At 34.1% G+C, this 21,028-nt stretch overlaps 1 protein-coding gene across 1 annotated transcript in view; it reads right to left on the bottom strand.

The window, feature by feature from the left end:
* LCA5 (lebercilin LCA5) overlaps positions 1–21,028 on the bottom strand; it is a 59,348-nt gene that overhangs the window by 23,433 nt on the left and 14,887 nt on the right. Inside the window, exons 2-3 of the mRNA XM_059177230.1 lie at positions 18,598–18,931; positions 13,362–13,891 (exon numbers count right to left, since the gene is read on the bottom strand). Of these exons, the coding sequence (XP_059033213.1) occupies positions 13,362–13,891; positions 18,598–18,790 (723 nt within the window). The 5' untranslated portion in view covers positions 18,791–18,931. The remainder of the gene's footprint in view (positions 1–13,361; positions 13,892–18,597; positions 18,932–21,028) is intronic.

Genomic DNA, 21,028 nt, shown 5'->3' with positions numbered 1-21,028 from the left:
TTTTGATGCATAATTCAATTGCAGTTCTAGATTAGAAGTTTATAAAAACACAGTAAAGGGTGCCTGGATGGCTCAGTCGGTTACATGGCTGTCTCTGGCTCAGGTCATGATCCCAGGGTCCTGGAATCAAGCCCTGTGTTGGGCTCTCTGCTCAGCAGAGAGCCTGCTTCCCCTTCTCCCTCTGCCTGCTTCTCTGCCTACTTGTGCTCTCTAGCTCTCTGTCAAATAAATAAATAAAATCTTTAAAAAAAAAGAAACAGTAAAAATAACCATAACTACAATGATCTTATTAGTTACACAATATTCAAAAATATTAAGTTGTAACATCAACCTAAAATGTGAGGGCAAAGAGAAGTGAAAGTGTAAAGCTTAAGAATTCTACTGAAGTTAACTTTAACTTGTTATTAGTTTAAAATACAGCGTTATAGTTTAAAGTTTTTTTTTTTTTTAAGATTCTATTTATTTATTTGACAGAGAAATAAAAAGAAAGCACAAGTAGGTAGAACAGCAGGCAGAGGGAGAGGGAGAAGCAGGCTCTCAGCTGAGCAGGGAGCCCAATGCCGGGCTCAATCCCAAGACTCTGGGATCATGACCTGAGCTAAAGGCAGCTGCTTAAGTGACTGAGCCACCCCAGGCACCACAGTTTAAAGATATTTTTATGTATAAATAAAATATCATGATGAATAACCATAAGGGAAAAATCTGTATTAATTACACAAAAGGATATGATAAAAAGTCAAAGCATACTGATATTACAAGACATCAAAACACACAAAAAGACAACAGGATAGGAGACAAGGAAAAAGAGATCCAGAAAACAATTAACAAAATGGCACAAGTTTTTATCAATATTACTTTAAATGTATATGGATCAAGTTCACCAATCAAAAGATATGGAGATGATGGTGGAATACATTTTAAAAAAAAAAATCCACTGATATGCAGCTTACAAAAGACCCAACTATAGCCTTAAAGACACATACAGATTGAGAGAAGGGATGGAAAAAGTCATTTCAAGAAAATGACAACCAAAAAAAAAGCAGTGGTAACTACAGACAAAGTAGACCTTAAACTAAAAATTATAAAAAGAGACAATTGGGGCGCCTGGGTGGCTCAGTGGGTTAAAGCCTCTGCCTTTGGCTCAGGTCGTGATCCCAGGGTCCTGGGATCGAGCCCCATATCGGGCTCTCTGCTCAGTGGGGAGCCTGCTTCCCTCTCTCTCTCTCTCTGCCTGCCTTTCTGCCTACTCATGATCTCTCTCTGTCAAATAAATAAATAAAATTAAAAAAAAAAAAAAGATACAACAATTAAAAGTATTTATGCACCCAGGATCAGATTACCTAAATATGTAAAGTAAAAACTAAAAGAACTAAAAGAAGAAATAATGAGTAATACAATAGTAATAATAGTTGGGGAGGGTTTTTTTTTTTTAAGATTTTATTTATTTATTTGTCAGAGAGAGAGAGAGAGAGAGCACAAACAGGCAGAGGCAGGCAGAGACAGAGAGAAGCAGGCTTCCCACTGAGGAAGAAGCCCCATAAAGGACTCGATCCCAGGTCCCTGAGATCATGACCTGAGCCAAAGGCAGCCACTTAATTGACTGAGCCACCCAGGCTCCCCAGCTGGGGACTTTAACACCCACTTAAAACACTGGAGGTTTTATTCATTTATTATGCTGTAAGCTTATGAGTATTTGTAAATATATCTGGTTTGTCTTGCTGGAGTAGTTGTGAAATGATCGCAAGAACCACTTTTTCAGGAGTGAAGGGTAGATTAAGCTCTCTAACTTATGGTTAGCTAGCAGGGTTATCTGTCTTCAGCCAGGAGAGCGTCTCTCTCTCCAGTGACCTAAGAGTCTGTCTGGGTTTACAGGAGAAGCCTTGAAGTATTACCAAAGTCAGAGTGAGTTGGAAAGTGGTTTCTTTAATGGGCTTACATGTACTAAACAGTCACTTCATGCTGTTATCAGTATATTTAAGCCCACTGAGCCACCCAGGCACCCCCAGTGGGGACTTTAACACCCCACTCTCAACAATGAACAGATCGTCTAGACAGAAAATACAGAAAGAGATTTGAACAACACTATAGACCAAACAGGCCTAACACACGCATATCCAATAACAGCAGAATACACTTTCTTCTCAAGTGAAAATAGAACATTTTTTTAAGATAAGCCGTATTTGAGGACATGAAACAAACCTTAGCAAATCTGAGATTAAAATCATGCCAGGTATTTTCTCTAGGCACAATGGTATGAAACTCAAAATCATTAACAAAAGGAAAACTGGATAATTCACAGATACAAGGACATTAACACTTTAGAATAACCAGTAAATCAAAGCCAGAAAAGGATACTACCAGGAAAAAAAATACAGACAATATCTCAGTGAAAATGGATGTAAAATTCTCAATAAAATATTCACACACCAAATTTAGCAGCACATTAAGGAATCATTTACCATGACCAAGTGGGATTTATACCTGGGATACAAGCAAGGATAGTTCAACATTCAGAAATCAACAATGTGATACATCACATTAATAAAATGAAAGAAAAAATCATATAATCATCTCAATAGATACAGAAAAAGCATCTGTCAAAATTCAACATATGTTCATAATAAAAACTCTTAAAAAATTAGATACAGAAGAAACTTACCTCAACATAATAAAGGCCACATATAATCCCATAGCTAATACCATACTCAATAGTGAAAGGATGAAAGCTTTAGCTTTTCCTCTAAGATTTGGAACAAGACAAGGGTGACCACTCTCACCACTCCTATTTAATAGAAGTCCTATCTAGAGCAATCAGGTTTAAAAAAAAAAAAAAGGAAATAAAAGGCATCAAAATTGGAGAGGAAAAAGCAAAACTGTCTCTATTTGAGATGACATGATTTTATATAAAAAATCATAAAGACTCAACCAAAAAGCTCTTAGAATGAATAAACAAATTTAAGAAAGTTGTAGGATACAAAAAAATTATCTACACTAACAATGAATTATCTAAGAAATAATCCCATTTACAATAACAGCAACACAATAAAATATTTTGAAATAATCTTATTTTTTTAATTTAAAAAATAATTTTTATTCAAGGATGATTAACATACAGGATTATATTAGTTTTAGGTATATCTAATGATTCAGCAATTCTATACATTACTCATCAAGGTAAGTGCTCATCAAGGTAAGAATACTCTTGATTCCGGGGCACCTGGGTGGCTCAGTGGATTAAAGCCTCTGCCTTCCACTCAGGTCATGATCCCAGGGTCTTGGGATCAAGCCCTGCATTGGGCTCTCTGCTCAGCAGGAAGCCTGCTTCCCTTCCTCTCTCTGCCCCTGTCTCTGCCTACTTGTGATCTTTCTTTGATTTATTTATCAAATAAATAAATAAATAATCTTAAAAAAAAAATACTTTTGATTCCCTTTGCTGTTTCACCCATTCCCTGATCCACCTCTTCTCTGGCAACTGTCAGTTTGTTCTCTGTATTACTTAGGAATAAGCTTAACCAAGGAGGTGAAAGATCTCAATATAAGACATTGTCAAAAGAAATCAAAGAGGGCACAAATAAATGGGAAGAAGTAACCTGTATTCATACAGGGGGAGAATTAATATTTGTTCAAATGTCCGTATCACCCAAAACTATCTATAGATTCAATAGAATCACTATCAAATTCCAATGGCATTTCTTAAAGGAGTAGAAAAAAAATCCTAAAGTTTACATGGAACCACAAAAACAATAGCCAAAAGCCAAATAGCCAATAGCCAAAAGCCAATAGCCAAAGCACTCCTGAGAAAGAGAACAAAGCAGGAAGCATCACACTTCCTTATTTCAAGGTGTACTATAAAAAGCTATAGTAATCAAAATAGTATGGCATTGGCATAAAAACAAAGAGAGCAATGGAGCACTAATGAAAGCCCAGAAATAAATCCAAGTATATACGGTCAGTTAATATTTGTCAAGGGAGCCAAAAATACTTAATGGAGAAAAGCAGTCTTTTCAATAGAAACTATAGATTCACATGTAAATGAGTGAAACTGGACCCCTATCTGACACCACTCTCAAAAATTAACAAAATGGATTAAAGACTTACACGTAAGAAGCAAAATGATGAAACTCCCAGAACATAGGAAAAAAGCTCCTTGACATGGGTCTTGGTGATGATTTTTTTTGATAGGACACAAAAGCATAAGCAAAAATATAAAATATAAATATAAACAAGTGGGACAACATCAAATTAAAAAGCTTCTGCACAGCAAAAAAAACCATCAGCAAATTAAGACACCCTACTGAATGGGAAAAAATATTTGCAGGCCATGTATCAGATAAGGTGTCATATCCAAAATATATAAGGAAATCCTACAACTCAACAGCAAAAAATAAATAAAAATTAAAAATCCAATTTAAAATGGTCAAAAGACCTGAATAGACATTTTCCAAAGGTATATGAAAGGCCAACAAGAAGATGCTCAACATCACCAGTCATTAAGGAAATGCAAATCAAAACCACAATGAGATATTATCTTCATGCCTTAAATGGCCATCATTAAAGACAAGAGATTACAAATATTGGTAAGGATGTGAATGTAAAAGGGAACCCATACACACGATTGCTGAGACTGTATGCTGGGATAGCTGCTATGGAAAACAGTATGGAGGATCCTCAAAAAACTAAAATTACATGGACTCCTGGATCTAGCAATTCCATTTTTGAAAATATATCCAAAGGAAACAAATACACTAGCTCTAAAGAATATCTGCACCCCTATGTTCATAGCAGCATTATTTCTAATAGCCAAGACATGAAAACATCCCAGTGTCCATCAATGGATGACTGGATAAAGCTATTGTGATGTATACATACATACACAATGGAATATTATTCAGCTATAAAGAATGAGGCAATCCTTCCATTTGGGACAGTATGAATGGACCTTGAAGGTAAAATAAGTCACAAAGAGACAATTACTGTATGTTCTCACTTACACATGGAATATATAATTTTTTAAAAATCCCAGAAAAAGAGATCACACTTCGGGTTAGCAGGAGGGAAATGGGGAGGGGAGAACAGGGAATTGGAGAAAGACAGTCAAAAGATATAAACTTACAGTTATAAGGTAAATAAGTAGTAGATATGTAATATATAACATGGTGACTACAGTTAACATGCTGTATGATATACATGAAGGTTGTTAAAAGATTGAATCCTAAGAGAATCACAGGTAATAAACAAAGTTTCTTTCTCTTTTTACTGAGTCTATATAAGATGATGGATGCTTACAAAACTTATTGTGGTAATTATTTCACGATTAATGCAAACCGTTAGGTTGTACACCCTTTACCGTCAGCTATATCTCAATGTATCTGGAAAATTAAAAAAAGAATGAGGCAGATTTTATATACATGTGAGTTTATACATAAACATAGTACGTATACATATATAATAATACATAAAGAGTACCAAAATATGTTTCAGTAAAAAAAACAAAAAAACATACAAACCAGTGTGCATGGTACACTCCCATTTGTAGTTAGAGAATTAAAAAAAGCATATACATATATGAATTTGTACATGTGGAGATGATTTTTTTTTAAAGATTTTATTTATTTATTTGACAGAGAGAAATTACAAGTACACTGAGAGGCAGGCAGAGAGAGAGAGAGAGAAGGAAGCAGGCTCCCTGCTGAGCAGAGAGCCCGATGCGGGACTCGATCCCAGGACCCTGAGACCATGACCTGAGCCGAAGGCAGTGGCTTAACCCACTGAGCCATCCAGGCGCCCCAATTTTTAACAGTGCTTATTTCATGGGAAGCAGTCTACAAGGATAGCATAAAAGGGATACTAATGTTTCACTGTATATTTCTATTATTTGAATTTTTAGGCCTTTTGTAATGCTTGTATTACTTTCCAACATATAAATTATTTTAAATATTAATATAAAATTGTTGTAACAATTGTTCTCAATGAGTAGTTTTAAAGGATTTTGTAAAATGTATTCTCTGGAATGTTTTTAAATTTTACCCTTCAATCACAGATCTCATAATTTCATTGTAAATCTTCCCCCACCAAAACTGGTAAAAAAAAAAAAAAAAAATTTATAAACAATAAAATCTAGCCAATTCCTTGAATTATTACACGATGAAAAATTATTAGGACCTCAACAAGTGCTATTTTATTTTATAAGTAGTTCCTTTTTTTCAACATTAGAAATCTTCCATTCTCCCAATATTCAATAATAGGTATGATAAGGACTTAATTCGGGGGGAACCTACTTCTCCCTCTCCCTCTGCTGCTCCCCCCACTTATGCTCTCTCTCTCAAATAAAAAATTAAATCTTTAAAAAAAAAAGAAAGAAAGAAACTGCATTTTGGGGGAGTCACTAATGAAGCCACTAATAAAGAACTGCTCTTTTTTTTTTTTTTAGTATTTATTTATTTGAGAGAGAAAGCGTGAGCAGGCAGGGGGCATAGAGGTAGAGGGAGAGAGATAATCTCCAGCCGATTCCCTGCTAAGTGCAGAGTGTGTAGGGCTCCATCTCACAACCCTGAGATCATGACCTAAGCCAAAAACAAGAGCTGGATGCTTAATCGACTGAGCCACCCTGGCACTCCAGAACTGCTTACGTTAAATCAGCGATTCTCAAAGGGTGGTACAAGGGTCACCTCAAGGTCCCTTAGACACCTTCAGGAGTCTGAAAGTTCAGAACACTTTTATAATGCAGTATTATTTCTATTTTCAGTCATTGTCATGAATATAAAGTGGAATTTTCCAAAGACTATGATATTATATAAAGAAAAGTGTCAACATCCAGAAAATCTGCCTAACACAATGAACAAGTACAAAAGTGATGTACACAGTACAAAAAATTCCTTGATTACGGCTTCAGATATCACACTGCAAAAAACCTAATAAGAAATAAATACCACTGGGGCACTTGGGTGGCTCAGTGGATTAAAGCCTCTGCTTTCGGCTCAGTCATGATCCCAGGGTCCTGGGATCAAGCCCTGCATTGGGCTCTCTGCTCGGCGGGGAGCCTGCTTCCCCCTCTCTCCCTGCCTGCCTCACTGCCTGCCTCTCTGCCTACTTGTGATCTCTGTCTGTCAAATAAATAATAAATAAAATCTTTAAAAAAAAAAAAAAAAAGAAAGAAAGAAATACCACTTACTAAGTTTTGATGTAGTATTAAAGAGGCATATCTAGTTATCTGGAAAGTCTATTAAAATATTCTTCCATTTCTGACTCCTATAGACATCTGTGTAAGGCTGCATTTTTAAAATATTTATTAACCATAGTAACATATTGCAACAGATTGAATGCAGAAATACCTCTAAGTACCCAGCTGTCCTCTATTAAGACTGATATTAAAGAAATTTGCAAATATATAGAACGATGCCACTCTTCTCCCAATTTATTTCTGGTTTAGAAAATATTTTTCTTGAAAAAATTTCATGATAACATATAGGAGTTATTATTTTTAGGTAAATTAAGAAATATTTTTCAAAGTTCTGTTTTTCTTCCTGAAATGGTAAATATCAACAGACCTACCCACATAAACAAAAGCTCCTAGGCAGGGTGGAGGGGTCTGCAATAATTTTTAAACATTTAACAGGTCTTAAGACCACAAACTTTGGGAATCACTGAATTATAGAACTAAAAATGTTTTTTGCTGTAAAAGTTAGCACACCTTACATTTTTTTGCAGCTTTATACTTTGTCATAATTTTATTTAAATATTAAAATGCATGTAACTATTAATATTAAATAAACATATTAAAATGAGGCTGCTACTACGACAAAACTCTATTCAATAAATTTATTGACGTAATCAAAATAACAGTACAAAAACAATTATAAGTAAAGAAATATGTATTCTGATTTAGCTGCCTACCCCTAGTATAGAATTCAACAAATATAACCTCATCAAGCAGTTCTTCATCCCTGGTGTCCAGTCCAGGATGGGCAGACCACATCACACAAGAGAAAAACAGCAGTCATGGGTGCTTTTCTCCATTCATAACTTGGGCTGCTTGTTTCAGTAATCATGTATCCATTTCTGAACTACCTGCTCTTAAATCACAGAGACACTGCATTCACTCAGTTCCATCAACTTACCAACTAAGCCTGCACCCAACTTAGAGGTTAATATTCAGAGGGAAGTTTTTTCACAGCTAAATTATTTACAGGTAACCTTGAAAACTGCTTTCTGTCCCTCCCCTAAGAAGAAAAGGTAACTCAAAAAGGGAGTAAGAGAGTAGCCTGAAATCCTTCCTGGAATGAGGCAATCTGTAAACTAACAAAGCTGCTCCAAGTTTCAGCTTAAGGACAGACTCAAAAGAAAAAGCTACACCAAATGAAACATAGAAAAAACACGATTCTTAAGAAAGAGTGGCACAGAACTAAAAGAAAGCACTACTAATATTTCACTGCAATTTTAAGGGATACTCAGGACTGTCCTGGTTTTCAGTTAATGTGCAAAATGAAACACTGCAATTACGCTTCTAGATTTCTTTTTTATTTCTCCTTTGCCTAATAAATGGTAGTGACTATAACCTACTGAGTTTGAAGAAAAAAGATCAACTTAGTGTTGGATAAAGTAAGAAAATTGAGTAAATGAATGAGACACAAAAACAAAAGCTGAATTTCACACTGAATTAAGAAACTCAATGGTAAATATTTCAAATTCTGGGTTGATTACTGAGATTATGAAAGATAAAATTAGACATAATGGACCAAAGGCTTTAGGAAGTATGAAAAGGTAAGCTAGAAAGTTACGCTCAGGTGGGTTGCCGAGGCTCCTCCATTCAGAAGAGAGGTAGTATATAATGTGACAGCTGAAATGAGATTGATTTGAGAAAAGGAGGTTCGTAATAACATATTAAATGTCAATTCTAATAAAACCTCAAACACAACAGAAATGAAGTCGTTTAGATCTCCCAACCAAACTCTGAGGCTTATAGCTAATTAACTCAACACTCCTAAAATCTGAGAGTAAACTTCTAAAAAAAGTTACTCCTTCATGTACATAAAACATTTATAACCCCTTGTGAAAATAATTATTACCAAAAAAATAATTGAAATTTGAAAATACAAGTTCAAACATAATTTTCTCATCGAGAAAGACCTGAGATTATTTACAACTATTCTAAAGAAAATAAAATATTTATGTATAATCTAACAAAACCTGTATGGGTCTATATCCTAAGAATGACAAATTGATGATGGAAGAAATGAAAGACGACCTAAATAAATGGAAGAATATACTGTGTTCGAGAATAGGAAGGTTCAACACATCAATTCTCCACAAATGATCCTTTCTTTTTTTTTAAAGATTTTATTTATTTATTTTACAGAGAGAGAGAGATCACAAGTAGGCAGAGAGAGAAGGGAAAGCAGATTCCCTACTGAGCAGAGAGTCCGATGCCGGGCTCGATCCCAGGACCCTGAGATCACGACCCAAGCCAAAAACAGCGGCTTAACCCACTGAGCCACCCAGGCGCCCCCACAAATGATCCATTTTTAATGCATGACCCATTAAAATCCCAGGAAAGTGTTTGTAGACAAAGACAAGCTTATCCTAAAGTTTATATGGAAAGGCAGAGGACCCAGATTAGTTAAAATAGCCAAACTTTTAAAAATAAAGCATAATGAGACAAATCAATCTACCTAATGTAAACCTCATTATTTTGCCTATAATGAAGAAGGTGTGGTATTGTCAGAGGGACAGACACACAGATCAACAGAACAGACTAAAGAATCCAGAAATAGACCAATAAAAATATGCCCAACTGATTTTTGAAAAAGATGCCAAATTCAAAAGAAGGATACCTTTTCAACAAATGGTTACTGGAGTAACTGGGCACCACAGGTGAAAACAAAACAAGAACAAACAAACAAACAAACAAAAACCCAGCCAAATAAAAACACCTCAACCTGAATCTCACATATGATACAAAATTAACTCAAAATGGACATGAAAGTAAAACACAAAACCATAAGACCTTTGGATAAAAGTACAGTAGAAAATCTCGGGGGCTACAGGCAAAGGGTGATAGAAATAGACAAGAATTCTGAGACTTTATCCAAAGCACAATCCATAAAAGAAAAATCTAATAAACTAGATTACATCAAAATTTAAAACTTTCCCTCTGAAAGCCCCTGTGATAAAAATGAAAAGAAAACTACAGACTGGGAGAAAATATCTGCAAACCACATATCTGACAAAGGACTTGTAATTAGAATATATAAAGAACTTAAAAAAATTAGTAAATACACCAACAAGCCAATTAGGAAATGGGCCAAAAAAAATTTTTTTTAAAGGAACATGAACAGAATCTACAGATGGCAAATAAGCACACAAAAAGATATACATCATTAGCCATTAGGAATGATACAAATTAAAACCATGAGATAGCACTAAACACCTATCAGAATGGCTACAATATAAAAGTAGTAACATCAAAAGCTGGCAAGGATGTGGAGATACTGGATCAATTATACATTGCTAGTAGAAATGTAAAATAGCACTGCCACTCTAGAAAGAGAATGGTTGGGGCGCCTGGGTGGTTCAGCGGGTTAAGCCTCTGCCTCCAGCTCAGGTCAGTCTCAGGGTCCTGGGATCAAGCCCCATGGGGGGCTCTGCTCAGCAGGGAGCCTGCTTCCCCCTCTCTCTGCCTACTTGTGATCTCTCTCTCTGTGTCAAATAAATAAATAAGATCTTTAAAGAAAAAAAAGAAAGAAAGAAAGAGAACGGTGTTTCTTAAAAAAACAAAAATGCATTTATCATCCAACCCATCAAGCACTTTTAGACATATATCCCAGAAAAATGAATATATATGTTCAGACCAAAAACTGTGTATGAATGATCATAGCAGCATTATTAGTTAATAGCTAAAAACTGGAAAACAACCCTGATGTTCTTCAATGGGATGTACCATAACACTCCATGATATATCCATACCATAGCATACTATTCAGGAATTAAAAAGGAACACACTATTGATATATACAACTTGGATGGAGCTCAAGGAAAAAAAAAATGAAATCTATTCATCTCAAAAGGTTAAATACTACATGATTCCACTTATATAACGTTCTTAAAATGAAAAAATTATACAAATAGTGAACAGATTAGTGGATGCCACAGGTGAGAGAGAAGGCAATAAGGCAGTTGTGCCTATAAAAGCTGGTAACTCAGGATCCTTGTGATAGAACTGTTCTGCATCTTGATTCTGGATGTTGTCCACATAAATTTTTCTACACGTGTGATAAAACTGCATAGAACTAAACACATACACACATGCAAACACAAATGAAGGCTCGTAAAACCAGTGAAACCTGAGTAAAGTTCATGGATTGAATCATTATATCAAAAACAATTTCCTGGTTGCAGTATTATATTGCAGTTATGCAGGATGTTACCACTGCAGAAACTGAATGAAGCATATAGGGGATCTCTACATATAATTTTCATACAACAGCATTTGAATCTATAATTAACTCAAAATAAAAAGTTAAAAACACTTTTTTTTACACCCAATAAGAAAAAAAAAAAAGAATTGAGGACACTATTCAGTTACCAACTATTTCAAAGACTTTACTACAGATGATTTTCTTGCTAAGTGAGCAGCTAAATAATCAACTTCATCTATTACTAAGAATCCAAAGACTTCTGTATTTCCTCTTTCTTTTTTCTCCTCTTCCCCTCAACACTCATAAACCTCCTTCATAATTGGCTGTAAGAGAGAACCACAGTATATGTGTGTGTGTGTGTAGATTGCGACACCATGTTCTCTCTAGTTTTATACATACACAGAGGTATTTTCTTCTTTAAAATCATTATTAGCATTCTGTGCTCGTGGTTCCCAATTTTAAATATCCATGGTATGGAACATTTTCTATTTCCCCTTTAAAAATAATTGAAATGGGGTGCTTGGGTGGCTCAGTCATTAAGCATCTGCCTTCAGCTCAGGTCATGATCCCAGCATCCCTCAGGCTCCCTGCTCAGTAGGAAGCCTGCTTCTCCCTTTGCCTGCTGTTCCCTCTGCTTGTCTTCCCTCTCTCGCTATCTCTGTCATAAATAAATAAAATCCTTAAAAAACAACAACAAAAAATAGAAATAAAATAAAAATAAAAAATAAAAATTAATTAAAATGTTTTGTTTTTTGTGACAATAATTACTTTCAGATCCTACCCCCACTCCACCTCAAGGTAAGTAGCCCTTTAAAAAAAAAAGTTTCCATATGCCTGCTCTGCAGTTTGGGTTGATTACTGGTAAAGCGTACACGATAGGGTACCTTCTGTGCACTGAAACAGAAAAATGATTGTTAATTATATAGAGTAAGTTAGCTACTTTCTCTAACCATTGATGTACACAGTATTAGCAAGCCACTGCCCCTGGGCTTAGCACTGGTGTACTAAACATGGTATCCTATACAAAGAAGCACTATAACATACCAATTAAAAACACCTAATTAATACATTGCAGAAAGTTAATTTATTTGTAGTTCTGACTTGCACTTGTTCAGAGAGCTCTCACAGCAGGCATTATTCCTATACTTTTCCTCAGCTTTGCTTTCCAAACTACTCATTGATTTTCATAAGCACTGACTCAGGGCTTCGGTTTAATATACATATGTACACACATATATCTATATAGATACACTGTATATGTATTTAGTTTTATGCAATTTTACCACTTGTATGGGATATGTATATATACATACATACTCACACACACACACACACACAAGTATAAGGTAGCATCTAATACAAATTCTTTGTGCAAATATCATGGGGTAGTACTCTTTTTTTCAACCTGTTCCAAGAAAAATATCTTTTTAAAAACTCTGCTATATTCTCAGACTACTGACTCTTCTTATACCTACCTCTCATCTTAGTTTCTATCTGGGGGAATAAGGGTAAGCCCTGCCCCCCAAAAGTCTTACAAATGTTCAAAGAAATAAAAACAAAGAATTTTTTATGCAACATTTCTTATACAATGCCCCCAAATGTCAGTTTTATAAACTACAGCTATTAGTGTATCATTTTCAATTTTAGAGAAACAATCAGATAATCAAATAATGTATTTCCCCAAAATAACTAAGATTCATGGAATTAAACATTCATTCATTAACAGGTGGCCCATTAACGGGTAAATTTTTTGTATCCTGCTCTTAAGTACACAATTTTAATTTTTTCCTAATCTCTTACTCAAAGATAATTTTACAAATATTAAAAGAAATAGTTTTCATTTCCAAACATACACTGAACTACAATAAGCAAACTTAACAGAGCACATTAAATACCCAATGAAAAACCAACACAAAACAGTACAATTAGAGGCTGTATTAGTTTTACCTTAATTCTTCTCTCGGTGTCATCTAATTTTAACTCTGCTGAAACTAGTTTCTTTGCCAAATCATCTCGCTCAGGTAGGTGTCTAGCTTCAGAGATCTTTTTCAGTTTCTGTAAGGAAAATTTTGTCCTAAATAGTTCACCTTCTGTATCTTTCACCCTTTTTTCAGTTGCCCGTTCTTTCTCTTGAGATTTTCTTAAGCGTTCTTTGAGTGCTGTAATCTCATTGTTATGACGAGCAATAAGTTGTGAGATTTCATTTTCTGTATCTTCAAACTTATTCAGGGCTTTCTCCTGTCTGTACTGAAGCCTTTTCAAAGCCTTATTTTCTTTTAGCAGCTCAGCTAACTTGACCTGGAGTTCAGTTACTTCATTCTGCAATTCATTGATTTTTAGCAGTCTTGCAGAAAGAACCCGTTTTGTAACAAGATCAGTATCTTTCCGGAGTGGCTCCCTATTGAGGCTCTGGGAGCGAAATCCCACTCGGACTCCCTTTCTGTTTGGTGGACCCTTAGGGCTTGGCTTCCTAGGGGCTAAAAAAGAAACAGTAATGATGTAAAGTGAAAGCTGTACTAATGTAATATTACTTATTCATTCTAATATAAATGAATCTATAACATTCTTTAGTTTCTTCCTTAAAAAATGATCCTACAATATTTAAGTATCAGGTTTTATTTAGAGGTCTCAGTATGTTTTTATTAAGACAGGTCCAGAATTTTTTCTTAAGAAAGGTTAGGAACATTCTGACTTATCAAAATGATACCCTAATGGTTTATAGGAAATTATTTTTACATTGCTTTAAAAAATAACAGCACCAGGTTTTACCATTTTTAACCTTATAGATAAGATAGCAAGCCAGAATTCAAGCACAAGCATTAGCATGGGGTGTAATAATAAACACTGGAAAAATACTGTGATATTAAAGTAATTTATGCCAAGATATTTGGGATTATAATTTGGAATGTGAAACGTATGTTTTCTCTAAATTAATTAGAACTCTTTTTCTTTATTTAGGGAAACAAGACAATACCACATTGTACAGCGATAAGATCTGGGTTTGGGACTTTGATTTACCACTTAATAGCTCCTTGGGCAATTCAGCTAAACCTTTCCAGGTCTATTTTCCCCACCCATATAATGAGCATACCACCACCTATATAACTAGGTTGTGTGAGGATTAAACAAAGAATGCATGTAAAACAGGAAGTTCTACACACATATTCTCTGTCAGTAATAAGAACTTAATCCCATTTATCAGTGACTGAAAATGAAAAACGCTTTTAGCAGTACAGATGTTGCTGCATTATTTCAAATGCTTGCTCAGGGGCTTTTTGTGGGAGGTTCAAATCAAAAACATTTGAAGAAATTTGAGAACAAGATAAAAACAAAAACCTACACCCTAAAAAATATAGGCATATGAAATCTTTAAATTGTACATATTAAATAACAACATTTCACAAGACTGTGGAATGCCATTATTTTTACTAAAAGTTCATTAAACTTAGGCCCCAATACACAAAGCACCTGCCCTTTAAAAAGAGACATCTGGAAGTCTGCCACAGTTGAGAATAATGAACTTTAATCTCCAAGGTGACTGCTTTTTTTTCCAAGAAGGAAATGCATTCCAGAGGGGGAAAAAAAGAAAAACTAGAAAATCCAACCCTTCCTTATCCTCCCTCCAGCTGTGGACACCTTGATTCCATTATGTAAACAAGTAAAGAGTAACAGGTAATATTTACAGTTTACATTACAAAAGTTCATTTAAAAAATGGACAACTCTAAAGAATGTGTTTTGACTGTGTACTGATTTGGGATTTCAGTTCTATAATTGTTTGAATACACAAAAGGAAGCGGTAATACTAAGCAATGGGGAAAAGCCTACAACTTTGAACTACACTTTCCAATAATAGTAGTAGTCACTAGCCACATGTGGCTTGAGAGATTCGAAATGTGGACAATCCAAACTGAGATATGCCATAACTGAAATACATACTGAATTTCAAACACTTGTTCAAAAAAATGCATAATGTTTTAAACACAGTGTTTTATATTAACTACATTTTAAGAAGATAATATTTTGAATATTTTGGATCAAATAAAATATACTATTAAAATTAATTATACCTATTTTTCTTTTTTTTTTTTTAAGATTTTATTTATTTATTCGACAGAGAGAGAGATCACAAGTAGGCATAGAGGCAGGCAGAGAGAGAGAGGGAAGCAGGCTCCCTGTAGAGCAGAGAGCCTGATGTGGGCCCCGATCCCAAGACCCTGGAACCATGACCTGAGCCAAAGGCAGAGGCCTTAACCCACTGAGCCACCCAGGCGCCCCTATTTTTCTTTTTTTAACGTGGTTATTAGACAATATAAAATTACATGTGTGGCTTGTGTTTGTGACTTGCATTATATTTCCCCTGGATGGCACTGCTCCAATTTTAAATTGGGGCATCCATCATTTCAATTTTCTTTCCTTCCCAACATACTGAGTTAACAGTTTTGGTATCCATATACTTTTAGAGAATATGTATTCAATTCTTGGAATGACAGAAACTTTACACATACAAATGATTATACATAAAGACAAATGTTAATTATTCCAAATCTCTGTGATTTTTATGTATAAAATTATATTTCTCAGCAAACAAAATTACAAATTACAAAATACAAATAGAAACTTATTTTATTTGAAAAGTTAAAGGCTATATAAGAATCAGGATAGAATTTCCCACTAATACCTTACTTCGATTGTTCAGTCAGACAGGAAGGGCTTCCAAAACCAAATTTTTCACATCCTAAAAATCTGAACATTTATTTTTAGCATATTCTATTAGCATGACTACAAACTGATCATAAAAAGTACACTTAACCTGAACTCAAAAAGATTTCCTAGCTGCCATTTACTTTTTTATTTTCATTTTTAAAACTATCAAGATGAAATACAGTACTAGTAAGAGTGAGAAAAGATGACTGACTATCATGTGTATCACTCTTCATCTAATTCTTGTTAAGTCACTATGAAAAAGAGGGTGAAAAAATACTGCTTTGTTTCTACCTTCGGGTGATAAAAATAAAATATGACTTCTTTAAAAAACAAATAGTAAAGATGAATTATGCATCTATAAAAGACTTAAGATGCTTATATTACTGACAAAACATGAAATATAATAAATACATAACATGTAATACATAAACATGTATAAATGAAACTATTAAATTTTATTGTGCATATAATTTTTGATAAAGCAACAATTTTATTTTTACAATATTTAATATGCTGAAAATTAAAAAGGAAGAATATGGTATCAAACATGCAAATACATGAATTTAAGTGTTTAAGATGCTACTTTAATAACATTTGTTCTGTCCTTAGTTTACTGTACACTGGTGGTTGCCAGGCTAACAAGAAACTAATTCAGTGTTTAAGAAAACACTAAAGTATTTAACTATAGCTGGTATGGTCCTGTTGATTGATCTAAAGGTAGACAAATTACCACAGATTTTAATTCAGAATACAAAACAAACAAGTCAGATTGAAGATTAATAACTGAAATTTTCTGGGTGATGTTGGAAATGTTTTTCAAAGCTTTTTCTCAATTATTTTCCTTAATAATGTAAGGTTTAAGAATTTCTGACTCCTTAATTAGGTGGCCTCCTAAACTGCTTCTGGGGAAGTGGTGAAAAATTAAAGTACTCCTACCAATAATACCAATAATTCCTCAAATATGTACATTATTTCTTAGGAACAAGAAAGCATTTTCTAAGGTTCAACCCTACGGTCTGTTTTTTCTTAATTAGATAGCAAAAGTTTAGTATCAGATCATGAATTCAACCACAAAATCAAAACAAGAGGCTCTCACTGAGCCAGATTTGGAGCAAAAGACCAAAAACCCTGAGCACTGTATAGGCAAAAGAAAGAAAAAGAAAAAGCACCCAATTGTTATAAGAACAGAGGACATCTCTGGGAAGTTAGATCAGGGGTCCACGAAAGGGCTGCTTTCAAAAGTAACACATTCTTTGCAGATTTTTTTAAAGCAAATATTACTTTGCAAAGTAAAAATTTATAAAGGCAAATTTAACTATACCTCTGCTTAAATCTGTTCAATAGCCAATTATTTCCTGAAAAAGAGAGCCAATATATTATTATAGGTTTCAAGGTCCCGTTTTCCTTTTCGGCTTCCAATTTTACCCCTCCCTGCCTTGCAATCTAAACTCTATATAAGCAGGATGCCTGGGTGGCTCAGTTATTAAGAGTCTGCCTTCGGCTCAGGCCCTGATCCCAGGCTCTTGGAATCAAGCCCCACATCAGGCTCCCTGCTCAGCAGGAAGCCTGCTTCTCCCTCTCACTCCCCCTGCTTGTGTTCTCTCTTTCTCTCTCTCTCTCTCCCTCTGTGTCAAATAAATAAATAAAATCTTTTTTAAAAAACCTCTATATAAGCATTCTAACCTAGTGCTGCGTTCATCAATGTATACTGTAATTACCTCATTTACCTTAGCTTAATTTTCTATGGTGTATTTTTCTACAGTGGTCCTTAGATATTTTGTTACTAAGTACATCTGGGGCTTTTTGACCAAAAATTCATTAAGATGAAGAGGAGATTTCTAGAACACTTCCTTGTCAAATATGTATTAATATGTAGATCCAAACTAGGAAAATTTTAATAAAACAAATCATTTCTAATAATTAATCTTGTTTCCATTATAACATAATTTTACAGAAAACCAAGTGGTAGTCCCAAGTCCCAAATTCCATTTCTAGATTTAATTTGAGCTTTTGCAGTAAGCACTGTGTATCCTAGAGGAAGTAGTTTTATAAAAATGTCCCTTAACTACCTTTTAGCAATGTCTTTTGCTGCTTTTTAGAGGTGAAGATTTAAAAAGGAATAAACATTTGCTGACTTTTTTTTTTTTGCCTTTACAGTACCTCAAAGACATTCATTTAGAAAGAAGAAAACAAAATAAGAAGGTTTATTAATAGTTCCTTCTTCTGTATATAGTATGATTTTAATTATAACAAAGGATAATACACAGCACCACAGGCAACAACAATATATATCACTATATATACAACAACTAAATATATAACAACTATATACAAAAATACATCTTATTCAAAATGACAATCAGCCCATTTCCATGTGTATATCAATATATATATAGCAATGGAAATTTCATTCATACAACTTTCCTAAACACTTAAAATGAGTCTTCAAGGTCCACCAGACTCTTAAAGAATGCTTACCTTGATGATGCACTTGGCTATCTGAAATTTGTCTTTTAGGATTTTTTCCCTTAATACTTGTGGGTGAAGAAGAATTGATCAGCGAAGACCGGCCAGAAGACTGTGGGGTAGTTTCAAAATCAGATGAAGAGTAACGGTGTTTTCCTGCCTTACTTTCTTGATCATTATCTGGACTTCTTTCTCTTTCCCCCATGGCTTTGTAAAATAGTCTCTATTCACATAATTTCACAGATTCCTTTCTCCAAAAAACTCCATGACCAGACTGAATAGCAGTTTTAGAGTCTTCAGATCCTGGTGATACTATTCATGTCTGCGCTTTGTTTTCTCCAGGTATCTGTAGTAAAGATTAAAACATTAGCAAAGAGAAGATACACTTTTGCCCCTACAATTAAGGAAGAGGAAAGGAAACTCATTATATTTCGTGAAATAGGTTTTATAGTTAATTACAATGAAAGATACTAAAAACAAATAATATACTATTTATAATTTCTAAAAGAAGCTATAATTCGATTCACCTATATTTTTCACATTGTTATTTATAGTATTTGGGGAACAGACAGAATGTTGGAGCTTAGACAGAAAACATGTAAAATACCTAACATATAACTCTTCGAATAAGTTAACTGAATTTGACTCCCCTGACTCTTAAGATTTATAATAAAAACAAATGCTTATTTTTTACAGATGTATAATGACCAAATCACCATTTTTTTTTTTTTCTGGGAGGGCAGTGGTGGTTAAGGCAAGCCTAACAGGAATAGCAACAACAAAAACCAACCTACATAAAAGTGTAAAACTAAAGTATAGGAAAAAAAATTAATCAAATTAAAACACCTAATGAAAAACATTTGCAACATGTCAAAAAAATGGTTACCATCCTTTACATATGTAAATAACTCATACCATCCCATACAAAAAAATATGAGGCCAAAAGTTAAATGGGTAATTACATATTAAGACCCACAGTGGGCAATACAAATGATAGACACATAAAAATTCAACTTCAGATACCATTTTTAAACTTACCAATTACCTAAGTTTTTTCAATATAACACTCAATGCTGCTAGAATGCCTATCAAGAAAAGATCCACAAGATTTTTGGAAAAAAAGTTGGCAAGATATATTAAAACTTTAATTGCACTTTTAATCTTTGATCCCGTAATTCTATGCCTAAAATAACAAGAAAAGTATCCTAAAAGTAGAGGAAAAATTACGTACAAATGGTTATAGAGTACAACTTTTTTAAAGATTTATTTATTTATTTATTTGAGAAACAGAGAGCTTGCAACCAACTGTGCCACCCAGGTGCCCCTACAGTACAATTTTTTTTAAAAAGGGAAGCAACGTAAATGTCTAACAACTGCAGAATAATAATTCAAACTGGTGAATACAATATGGTCTCCACTATACATATTCACTGAAAGAAAATACTGAAAATACTGAGTATTCATTCGTTCCTCAGAAACTGAAAAAAATTTGAGAAGTGTCTGGCCCACAAGAATTTTAGATGATTTTTTTCCTCTCTTTATAAATTTTTATTTTATAATAAAATAAAACCGGATTACCTTTTTAATTGGAATAATTGTATTTAATATTCAGGGGAAAAAGTCCCATTGACAAAATTAATATTTCAAGTATAGTGGTTCTAGTATTATATGTAAAAAGATATGCAGACAAGGCAGTGGTACTAATATGAAGCTACTAAAGGAATGAGCACTACCTCTGTTTACTTTCTGCAGTCTGGAGCGATCTCCACAAAATATTACGGGAAAAATATGGACAAAGCATGTATAGTATATTACCATTTATCAAAAAAAAAATTACAAACTTGTATACACAATGTTTCATGTTTTTAAAAAGTAAAAGGATAAACTAAATACTTAATGTAAAAAAAGGGGAGAGGGGTTCTGTAGGGCAAGGCTGCCCAATAAAACTTTCAGCAAGAATGGAAATGTTTTGTCATGGGGCGTCAGCGCCTGCTGCACTCAAAGGAGAACTTTTATGAAAGCAGCTTATGACGAGATCTACAGCCCAGTGTTCTGAAACTCTGTCCCCAAGTAAAGAATAAGCACTGATTTCAAGGTTTCTGTATTTTCCTTCACATAGTGTCCTTATTTACATAAACTTCGACTGCATCATGGCAAAAAAAAAAAAAAAAAAAGGAAATGTTTTATAATCTATGCTATCTGGCATGGAAATTGGCCACATATGAGCACCTGAGCACCTGAAATGTGGCAAATGTGACTAATTTTTAATTTTGTTGAATTTTATTAACTTAAGTTTTAAAAGCTATACATAATGGTGTTTGGCTCTCTGAATCTCAATGATCTCATTTTTAAAGGGAATAGTAATAGTAATTCCCTTGGAGAACTGCTGGGACAGTTAACTAGGTTAATTCAAGAACTATGACACCATAAGCACTCAGTAAAA

The sequence above is a fragment of the Mustela lutreola genome, chromosome 6 (assembly GCF_030435805.1).
Source record: "Mustela lutreola isolate mMusLut2 chromosome 6, mMusLut2.pri, whole genome shotgun sequence".
Lineage (NCBI taxonomy): Eukaryota > Metazoa > Chordata > Mammalia > Carnivora > Mustelidae > Mustela > Mustela lutreola.
The sequence above is the reverse complement of the archived record's forward strand: the minus strand, read 5'-3'. Positions and strand labels throughout refer to the sequence as shown.